Source organism: Melanerpes formicivorus, unplaced genomic scaffold (genome assembly GCF_026170545.1).
Source record: "Melanerpes formicivorus ecotype bairdi unplaced genomic scaffold, bMelFor1.0.p_v2 SCAF_7, whole genome shotgun sequence".
Taxonomy (NCBI): Eukaryota; Metazoa; Chordata; class Aves; order Piciformes; family Picidae; genus Melanerpes; species Melanerpes formicivorus.
Window position 1 is genome coordinate 4,556,879 of NW_027142359.1, and position 10,531 is coordinate 4,567,409.

The 10,531-nt window shown below is 49.2% G+C and overlaps 1 protein-coding gene across 3 annotated transcripts; it reads right to left on the reverse strand.

Annotated features, from left to right (window-relative positions):
- Nucleotides 1–24: 24 nt before the first annotated feature.
- On the reverse strand, nucleotides 25–10,522 carry LOC137442274 (cytochrome P450 2J2-like). Of its 3 annotated transcripts, XM_068140730.1 has the most exons (10): nucleotides 6,629–10,522; nucleotides 5,990–6,281; nucleotides 4,244–4,406; nucleotides 3,945–4,094; nucleotides 3,592–3,752; nucleotides 2,909–3,085; nucleotides 2,518–2,653; nucleotides 1,757–1,944; nucleotides 1,114–1,252; nucleotides 25–759 (listed from the first exon to the last, which is right to left on the reverse strand). In XM_068140730.1, exons 2-10 carry the CDS (start codon nucleotides 6,176–6,178, stop codon nucleotides 584–586), a joined length of 1,479 nt encoding a protein of 492 aa, XP_067996831.1. In that variant the 5' UTR covers nucleotides 6,179–6,281; nucleotides 6,629–10,522; the 3' UTR covers nucleotides 25–583. The 3 variants fall into 3 exon arrangements, with proteins under 3 accessions (XP_067996831.1, XP_067996830.1, XP_067996832.1); XM_068140729.1 differs by lacking the exon at nucleotides 6,629–10,522 and having other exon boundaries at nucleotides 5,990–6,622; XM_068140731.1 differs by lacking the exons at nucleotides 25–759; nucleotides 1,114–1,252; nucleotides 1,757–1,944; nucleotides 6,629–10,522 and adding an exon at nucleotides 1,951–2,401 and having other exon boundaries at nucleotides 5,990–6,622.
- Between the last annotated feature and the right edge of the window lie 9 nt (nucleotides 10,523–10,531).

The window sequence follows — 10,531 nt, forward strand, 5'->3', positions numbered from 1 at the left end:
AAAACCAAAATCAAAGAAAGCAGATAAAGAAGATAACTCTATAGTAATTTATTCTGTACATGAGTAGGGAAGGAACCCTTGGAGTATCAGGGAAAGGCAACATTGAAACAGAAGACAGAAGAGAACAACATTTGTTTACTAGTGCACTGCAGATAATATAAATTGTGGTCACCTACCAGAGGTCAGACGTCCAGCAGAGTAAAAAAATTGAGACAAACCAGTGCCTAGTCCTAAATGGCTTTGAAAACCTTAGCTGAAGAAACATCCACAGATCTACTGTTTTCTCTTTAAGAAATTAAAACTAAACCCCACTGCAAGGGCCTTTAACGGTGAAACATTAATTAAAAATGCAGTAGGATTAAAGCAATCAGGCAGAAGCACACCCAGGCTGGGCACATTTCTTGCATGACACAGAGTGCAAGGTTTGCTTGTAAAAGAACTGATTTGTAGTTGCTGCTCAGGAAACGAACAAACTGCCTGGCCTCACCCCACAGCCAGCATCTTGATACCACCACCCACAGCTTGCGCTCTGCATCCGTGCCAAAGGATCTTTCACAGGAGGGTGGCGGCGGCCAAAGTTTCCCTACCGAGGCACGGCACAGATCTTGTAGGGCTCTGGGGCCATGGTGATACCCAGAGTGGCCTTGAGACTGTAGGTAGTGCCTGGGGGTCGCTGGAAGGTGAATTTCTGAAGCAGAGCCGTGAAGAAGAGGAAGAGCTCGGAGCGGGCCATCACTTCGCCCAGGCAGGCACGCTTCCCTGTGGGGACAGTCACCCAGACACCCTCAGCAAACACTGCCTGCCCAGCTGCTTTCGCTGCTGAAAAAGCCTCTGCCTTCCCTTAGACCATAGTGCAGCTGTCTTACCCCTCTCTGATAGTGAGTTTTGCTGCCTGACATGAGCGCCCAAGAGGGGACTTTAAAACCAAATAGCTAGGAGTGTGGTTGTGGTGCTTTGGGGTGCCACTCAAGCTGTGCTCACGTGGCACCGAGTGCAGCCAACATCTGCACTATCCGCTGCTCTTTGCCTTTGTTTCTCCACCACACAGCTGGAAGTCCCACCCCAGTGCCTCACATGGGAACAGCAAAATACCTATGGGTAAGCAGAACTTACCCATAGAAAAGGGTATGAAAAGCTCCCATTTCTGGAACTGACCATCCTTCAGGAAATGCCCAGGGTTAAAAGTGTGGGGGGTTTCCCACTCATTCTTGTCAAACATCAGGGAAGTAAAATTTATCATCGTGAAAGTACCCTAAGAGGAGAAAAAGAAGAAGAGATTGCACTTTGTCACTGGCAGCAGGAGAGGCATTTTTATCTCCCACTCTTCTCTCCATGAACAACATCTGTAGTCAACTTCTGCTGCAATTATTTGTCCAGCAGCCCCTTGCATGTCCAGTTTTTCCTACTTCTTATCTGTTTGGAAGTGTGCTGATTCTATAACCACAATAATCCCTCATTAGCATCAATTTATCTACAGTATTCTCAGGCCAAAGTTCCTGTCAAAGCTATAGTAGCTGGGATCTGTGCCTTGATAGGGTGTGTAGAGGAGGTGTGTCGCCTTGCAGTGCTTTGCAGCATTCTATGTGCTAGAGACCATTGTGGGGGTGGCACAAACACGTGTTCAGTAAGACTGAACTCTGGACAGGGCAGAGACACTGTAGCTCTGCCCCTGCCATCTGTGCAGGAGGGACCTGGCCTGAAGAATTGTGCCTTGGGAACTGGGATTCTCCTGCTAAAGCCTCAGCACTGGGGTTACCTTTGGTATGGTGTAGCCACCCACAACCGTGTCCCTGGTCGGTGCTCTTGGCACATTGAATGGGATGACATTGCCTATCCTCTGCACTTCATGGATGACAGCATTGGTGTAGGGCATTTTGTCCCTGTCCTCCAGGGCTGGCTGCCGCATCTGCCCGACGACCACATCTATCTCGGACTGCACGCGGGCTGGAGGCAAAGAGCAGGGAACAGCCAAGGACTGAACTGAGACACTGCATGCACGTCCTTGGTTGGAATTCAGAATCATCTGTCTAGTTGGAATCCAATCCAATCTTTGACCCAGTACTGAAGAGTCAACAATAAATCACGTTGCCAAGCCCCAGGTCTACAGACTGCTTGAACACTTTCAGTGAAGAAATATTTCCTAATATCCAGCCTGAATATCCACTGGCACAGCTTGAAACCATTTCCTTGGGTCCTGTCACTTGAAACCAAAGAGAAGAGCCTGCCCCCTCCTCACTCCATCTGGGAGGTGGTTGTGGAGAACAATGTAGTCTTCCCTTGGCCTCCTCCCCTTTGTCTAGCCTGAACAACCCCAACTCCATCAGATGTTCCTTGTAGGTCATGTTCTCCAAGTCCTGGACAAGCCCTTCTTTGGACACACTCCAGCACTTCCTTGTCTTTACTACAGTGAGGGGACCAGAACAAAACCCATTACTCAAGGTATGGCCTCAATAATGCTGAGTACAGAGGGATGATCACCACAAAGTTCACGATGGGGATTCAAGGGGCTGGTTGTACCTTGGATTTCTGGATGCAAAGCCATATAGAGCAGAGCCCAGCGCAGGGTGGTGGAAGTGGTCTCGGTCCCGGCGAACAGCAGGTCCAGCACACAGAACACCAGGTTTTCTTCCTGGAAGCTCTTGCTGCTGTTGCCCTTGATAAAAAGCTGTGTTAGTGCTGCACAAACAGTGAGGGCTGCCCTGTCACTAGGCTTAGTGCCAGTCAGCCCCAAGGCTTTTGGCAGAAGCTGCTGGCCCTTTCCACCTGCATCTTGCTGATGGGTGGGTGATCTCCACCTTAGGGCTCATGAACGGCCACACAGGCAGCTCAGATGGAGACTTTGTGCTCATTTTGTATGTCCCCTGATTTCTAAACTGTGCTGCAGAAGGGTTTGCTTCGTGTTGCTGACCTTGGCCATCTCCTGCAGGTAGCTGTCAATGAAGTCTCGGCTCTCTGAGGGGTTCCAGTCCTCCTTGTGTCTCTCAATCCTCTCCATCACAAAACTTTTCATTGTTTCCCAGTTTTTTAAAATGGTTTGGTGGGATCCAGGCAAGAACTTCATTATAGTTGGGAAAGATGGATACAGCTTTGGACAGAAAGGAGAAAACAAAATGGGGATTTCATGTACTCAATTTGCTATCAAAACTTGAAGAGCTTGCAAGGCCATATTTGCTAAGTGGCTGGACATGGAAGTAGTTCAGCTGCAGAAAAGCATTACAAGGGATTGGTGTTCCTGTTATGGAATGACTTGTGCATTCCCCACATTCCAACAGGCAGGCTGGCAGGCAGTGAGCAGGACAGGTGATGCTGGGTGAGAGAAAGCATCATGAGCATTGCACAGCTTACTAAGGATGTCCCTGTTGGCTGCAGAGGGGTTGGAGTTGGTGACCTTTAACAGTCCCTTCCAATGCAAAGCACTGCATGACTGTAAGGTAGAGGGAAAGTGCAGCAAATATGCCCTGTGCAAAGGAACAGTGAATGACAAGGAAGTGTGGTGCTGAAAACACTACAAGTTTTGAGGCTGACTCCAGAGAAGTAACTATAATGCTGCAAAACTGCACACCACCCATGTTGGTGGCAGGATGGCTGTACCTGGCCTGCTATGGTCCCATGGAGCCTAACTGTCTCATCCAGGAGGTGCAGCAACTTTTGGAAGTCCTCGTCATGGTATTCAAACCGGTTGCCAAAGGTGATGGAGCAGATGATATTTGAAACAGCATTAGTGAGCTGAAAGTGAGGATTAAAAGAATTCCCTGGAGAAGGAAAGAGAATGATCAGTTCTCTTCTAGTCTTCAGAGAAGGAAGAAAAAGTCCTCAGAGGTAAAACAGTCAGCAAATACATGAAATGCCCCCTGAAGGTCACCTCCTTTGAATTGTAGCTGAAGTCCTAACAGACCATACAAGTTCCTGCCTTCAGCACAGCTTATGAGAGCCATGGCACTCACCCTGCTCCTCTCCAAACGCATCGACCAGGTACCGACACTCCTCCTGGATGCGCTCCTCCAGGCTTCTCTTCCCCAGCCCGAAGTTCCGAAGGGTGCTCAAGGCAAACCTCCTCTGCTGCTTCCATAAGAGCCCATTGGAGAAGACCAGTCCTGTCAGAAAAACCCCACCCAGGATCAAGGCAGATCTCTCCACCAAGGGGAAAATACGACAGGTTTCTGCCTTATCACCAGCTCTCAGACTTGTGCAGGGCCAAACTTTGTCCTTAGAGCTGAGATAAGTGTCCTGAGGGAAAACTCACCCTTGTTGCTGAAGATGTGTTGCTCAATAGGAAAATCAGGGCGATCTATGAAGTCTTCCCCTTTGTTTACAAGAACTTCCTTGATCAGCTGCTGCCCACTTACTAACACAAACGATGTGCTGCCCATATGCATGCTGAAGATATCCCCATATTCCTCTGTAAGCTGGGATGGGGTTGGGGGAATAAATAAAAGAGCTTTAATTTGCAATGAATGTGCCTGCTGGGACAGGGAAAGCCCTGACAGTGACACGGATTGAAGTAAGGGAAGCTGAGCAGAATGGGAGATGGTGTTTGCACAAGAGTCTGCTTGACTGTGTGTCAAGTTTTCACCCCAAACAGCAACTAAACACAGATCAATACTTGAAGTAACATACAGTAATAATTGTAATCACAGGATGTTAGGGGTTAGAAGGGACCTCTAGAGACCATTGAGTCCAATCCCCCTGCCAGAGCAGGAGCACAGAATCTAGCACAGATCACAGAGGAACACATCCAGATGGGTCTGTAAAGTCTCCAGAGAAGGAGACTCCAGCACCTCCCTGGGGAGACTGTTCCAGTGCTCCCTGACCCTTACAGTAAAGAAGTTCTTCCTCACGTTGAGGTGGAACCTCCTGTGCTGTAGTTTACATCCATTGCCCCTTAACCTATCACAGGGTGCAACTGAGCAGAGGCTGTCCCTTCCTTCCTGACACCCAGCCCTCAGATATTTATAGATATTGATTAAATCCCCTCTCAGTCCTCCTTCCCTTCTCCAGACTAAAAAGCCCCAGGTCTCTCAGCCTTCCCTCATAAGGCAGTGCTCCATTCCCTTAATCATCCTTGTAGCCCTCTGTTAGACCCTCTCAAGTAGATCCCTGTCCCTCTAGAACTGGGGAGCCCAGAATTGGATGCAATATTCTAGATGGGACCTCACTAGGACAGTAGAGGGGGGAGATGACAAGAAATGGGGTAATGACAAGAGGAGAAATAAACCCCAAATAAGACAAGTGATGCACAATGCAATTCCTCACAACACACCAGCATAGGCCCAGCCAAGCCCAGCCCCTCCCAGCTAACTCCCACTCCCCAGGTTTATGTACTAAGCCTGATGTTGTATGGCATGGACTAGTCTGGGTCAGCTGTCCCAAGCAGCCCATGCTCCCTCCCATCTTCCTGTGCACTTGCTCCCTGGCAGAACACAGGAAACCAGAAATTCCTTGACATAGGATAAGCATTACTTAGCAACAAGTAAAGCATCAGCATGTTTGCAACACTACTCTCCTGTGAAATTCCAAATACAGCTCTGCACCAGCTGACAGGAAAAAAATGGAGTCTGTCCCAGCTGAAACCAGGGCACTGTGTACTTTTTCCTTTCCTCTTCTCCCAAATCAGGAGTTGGTGTTGTCTGGCCATCACTCAAGTAACACCATCCGGCTGGTTTACAGCTTTTGTTTCACTCCCTTCCCAAATGCCCTTCCAGACCCAAGGCAGCCCTATGAGGCTCCCACAGCTGTGACTGCATCCCTGGCATTGTGGTGTTCCCTTAGCCCAAAGGATGGCTCCACGCTTGCCCCTTTCCTCGTACCCAGGCAAACCTCATCCATGATCCTCCTGAACAAGTGCAAATCTTCTGGCCACCTTGGGGCAAGCTCCTCAGAGTCCTCATGCCCCATGGGGTTTGAGTTAAACCCTTCCCCGTATTGCAAGGGTTGCATAGCTGCAATCCCCTCCATCCCTCCTTCCCCATGGTGCCCACCATTCCCCTACCTTCTGCATTGCCTTGGTAGGATCTTTCATGTCCATCAGGTAGAGGTGCCCAATGAAGGGGAGGGCGAGGGGGCTGGGAGGGTAGTTCTTCGGCTTCCTGCGCTTCAGGTAGTCAGCAACGAGCAGGAAGACAGTGAGGAAGATGAGGAGCATCTGGAAGGAGATGCTATCCCAGAGGAAGAGCAGCATGGCTGGGTGGTGCACCACAACCGGGACGTGTCCCGTGGCAGGTCAGGGCAGGCTGAGCTCAGAGGGCACCACTGAACCCCCACGGACAGGGGGAGATGGACAGCTGTGGGCAGAAACACAAGACACTGTGGAGCGGCTTTCTCTGACCTGGCATGGAGGCTGTCTTCAAACTCCTGGTGTCCCGGATGTCAGCAAGGACCATTCCATTTAACCCCTTCCTGGCTAAACTCCAGTGTCTCCTCTCAACAACAAACCAAACAAACACAAACCAAACCACCCCCAGCTCCTCCTTTTCCCTCCCACTTCCCAGCGCCGCTTTACAACTCCCCCGCCTAGTGATCCATGTCCTTGTTTAAAGATCACCAACAAGCTCTGTGGGCTGAAAGCCTCCCGCGACGCTCTCAGGAGCCCAGGGCTGAGTGCGAGCCCTGCTCCCTGAGGTGCCCTCACCGTGCCAGGTCCTGATGTCAGCTTCAAGGGGCCAGGGAGGCTCCAGCTGCTCCGAGCACCTTGTGCTTTCCTGCTTTGTAGGAGCTCCTTCACTGCTCCTTGCTGAGCCCCAGGCCACGGGGGGTCCCCCGAGAGAGTTGCGCAAACCTTTCACAAACCACCTGACCACCCGTTGAGGATTCAGTTTGCCAGAGCGATGTGGACGGGAAGCAGTCAGCCAGGACGTGCAGCTGTTTCTGAGCACTGTGATTGTGTGATCCCTGCTGGACAAGTGCAAGCACAGCAACCTGCTGCGGCCATGGTGTTAGCCCTGCACCAAGCCCTCAGGCCATCCCGTCTCACTGGCTTAGGCCTTGGAGTGCATAGCTTGTGCTGGAGCCTGTAATGGTGAAACATTAATGTAAAACGCCAAAGGATTAAATTGAGCAGTTAGACGGACAGCTCATAGACAAAATCCCAGTGTGGCTTGTTTTCTGGGAAACGTTCAGGATTAAAGGTGCCTGGAGTCTTCCATAGATTTCTGTCAAACAAGATTACGCTGTCTGAAATGTCGTGTTACAGGACATGTCATATCTGTCTATGAGAGTCTGTTGTGCTCTAAGAATCCTAACTCAGAGTTGTGCTGCCTTCCCCTCCTCTCCTATTGACAGCTCCACTCCCAGCCAACACTAGTTATGTCTGCTAACAGCCCTCTGAGAGCTGGGCAAGTGACTTTTGAAGTGAAAGGACCAAACCTTGCTATAAATCAGCTGCTGTATGTCATTGCTAATTGGTACTGAAATAAGCAAGGATTTCCACCTGCTCTCCCCAGTCCCCAGTACCAGCACCCAGAGGACAGGTGCACACTTCTAGATCACTGTGCTGGTTTAGACTTGGCAGAGAAAACTCAGTGCCCTCTTCAGTCTGCTTTGCAGGTTATTTGTTTGCCTAGTTCTTACTCTTGTTCCCTGAGCACTAGCCCTACCCAGAAGTGAGGTTGGGGGTGAAAGCAAGCAGTGTTTCATCTCTCCAGAGTGAAAATTAGCAGGGAGAAGGTGCTACAAATCTATTTCAGACCTGATTTTGCCATAGAGCTTGGTTCTTCCCCTCTCTGAACCATACTCCTTAGCCTGACTATCCTGATAATGGGAACTGACTATCTATTGCCTTGGGCTATTGGTCTTTAAGGATGGGGAGCTGTGGGACACCTGGACAGGGAAGGGGCTTTGCACTGGCAAAAGTGTCCCAGTGACCATGAAATGAATGTCCAGATAGAAAAGAACTATCTTCCCTTCTTTCTTAAGCTGGATAGCATTTTCTAACAGCAAGGAAGAAAAACTGCAGCTGTGTGTGTTTGAGGGAGAAGGGAATGGAAAGGAAGAGTCCCTCAGCTGTGCAGGAAGCCTGAGCTGAGCTGCAGGATGCTTTCAGGCCTTGGGAGACCTGTGACAGAACACATGGGCATCCACCACTACCTCCCTGAGTGCAGGAATGAGTGAGGGGTGGTGTATGCAGTGGGGTTCTATTTCCAAGAGCTTGGTCATGAGAAGACCCAGAGCCTAGGTCTGCCAGCCTGTTTGCATATGGCTTCTCTGGCAGCTCCTGAAAAGCCAAGCACTGCAGCAGAAACTTCATACATGTCCTGGTTTAAGACAACCTGCTATAGAATAGATTAGAATAGAATAGAATAGAATAGAATAGAATAGAATAGAATAGAATAGAATAGAATAGACCAGGTTGGAAAAGACCTTCAAGATCATCAAGTCCACTCTCACAATCAAGCCTCTCAGACAAAGATCAGGAGGGAAAGTAACACAAAAAGCCCTCTGGGTTGAGATATGGAGTTTAATGAAAATAATACAATGCAAAATTACCTTAGCTATTCTGCAGACATGGAAAAGCAGAAGCAGCAGCAGAAGCCAGGCGTAAAATGACCCACCCCCACCTCCAAGCCTGCAGCCAGCCCAGCACAAAAGACCAACACCCCAAACCCAGAAACAACAACCAAAAGCAGGAAGCCTCTCATTACAATCTGAACTACAAGCCCCATGATACTTTTCTTCAGCCAGCACTTTCATTCTAAAGCTTGCATGACACGAGCATGGTGTTGAATACTCACCAGCAGATTCCATTGGCTGGTGCAGATTTCAATGCAAACCCATGGCATTCACCACTCCTTACTCTATACCATCTATGTCATGCCCAGCAGCAAATAGCATCACACAACACACATCATACATCAGTCACAGTCCTTTCCCACTCAAAATGAGTCCAGCACATCAGGCCATCTGAACCACACTATCTGATAGACCTGACTGGCCCTCTCCTCCATCTGGCTGGACTCAGGACCCCTCTGACTCTCACTTGTGTCCTGTGAAGATGCTTTGGAAGTCCCTTCAGGAGGCTCAGAAGCAGTATCACTTACTGGGCTATTTTCCACTGGAAACTGGGGTGGCATTCTTCCAGGGAGAGTTTCCTTTTAATTCACATACTCATGCAACTAAGACTGAAGTAGATTTGCCACCCCACTTCCTCATGTCCTTCTCACGGTCACACAAGTAAAAGCAGAGTACACCATGGTGTGTACCTCCCAGACTGTTTCTGTTGGACAGGGAAGCACCTGATGAAATGCAGGACTGTACAGATGGGGAGCAGAACATGTGCCTTTTGAGTTGAGAGACCTCTCAGCACACTTCCTCCACAGCTAAAGCACAGGTGTGGGCAGAGGAAGAGAGACTTCCCTTGCATTGCTGTAGTGTGCTAGTCTTGTCATCCACTGTTTGTTCTTGGCCATCTCTCAAGGCCAGGGATAAAGACCAAGTGACCAGCCCTGGCTCTTCCTCCTGCTCCCCTGATGAACCTGATTGATTCTCCTCCTTTGCCAGACAAGCTGCTTCCCTTGCATATTTCTTCATCTGCACAGGGGCGGCTGATAACAGCACAGGCTGGTTCTGTGGTGCAGCTGCCATGCCTGCTGGTGGACTCTGAGTAGCTGCAGTGCCTGTCCATCTGTCTGTAAACCCAGAGACCTTCTCTTGCCCTGGAACACTCTAAACAGTGATGAGAAGGGCTCGATAGGCATGGGCTAGGCCCCAACACACCGCAGTGATGTCTGTCTCTCAGGAAGTTCCAGGCTCACAGGAGACTTTTTCCAAACCTTTTACCAGTTTGTCAGGATTTTGCACTTGTTCAGGGGTGAAATTCCAAAACACTGGAGGTGACCACCATCCTAGGCACTTGCCTGTACTATCCAGCCTCTGGCCACATCTCCAGGTGGTATTCTAGGGAAAGACCTGTATTACTCTGGGCAAGACCTGGCCCATTAATTGGGTAAGATTACATCTAAACCAAGCAGCTAGAGGAATCACCATATCATAACATGAGTATCTGGCACAACAACACTGTAGCCCCATTTCCCAGAGTGATAAACACCCTCACAGGGAACACACAATTTATGGAACATAACCAAAGCCTGGCTCCAGCATGTAGTCTCAGCCATCCCAGGAAAGCAAATGCATCAACATGACAAACGTACTATGGAAAAAACACCTACACAAAACTCTTTTAACAACCTTAATCAAATCTTCCCATTATTTCACTTCATTATCTCAACCCTTTTGTGCCCTATACTGGGTGCCAAAATAGACTGTCCTAATTTACAGTCTGCTCTAAACAAGACTCAGTCCCACGATAGAGTGAGTGAAAGCAAAAAAAACCCAACCATAGGGGTTGAGATAAGGAATTAAGGAAATAATGCAATGCACAATTACCATAGTAAGTTTGCAGAGAAGCAAATGCAGGAACAGCAGAAACAGCCCAGCCATAAAATGACACCAGCATGGTACTGAATGCTCAGCAGCAGATTCAGCAGAAGCCATGACACTGTCAAAGGATCTTCCCATGAGTGTGGTGGTCAAAGCTTCC

Coding starts and splice junctions, on each gene's coding strand:
- LOC137442274 (XM_068140730.1), bottom strand. CDS start 6,178: ATGCTGCTCTTCCTCTGGGATAGCATCTCCTTCCAGATGCTCCTCATC. Junction 2,654..2,908: donor ACCTGCAGGAGATGGCCAAG/GTCAGCAACACG, acceptor CTTTTTATCAAG/GGCAACAGCAGCAAGAGCTT. Junction 760..1,113: donor TTTCATACCCTTTTCTATGG/GTAAGTTCTGCT, acceptor CTGTCCCCACAG/GGAAGCGTGCCTGCCTGGGC.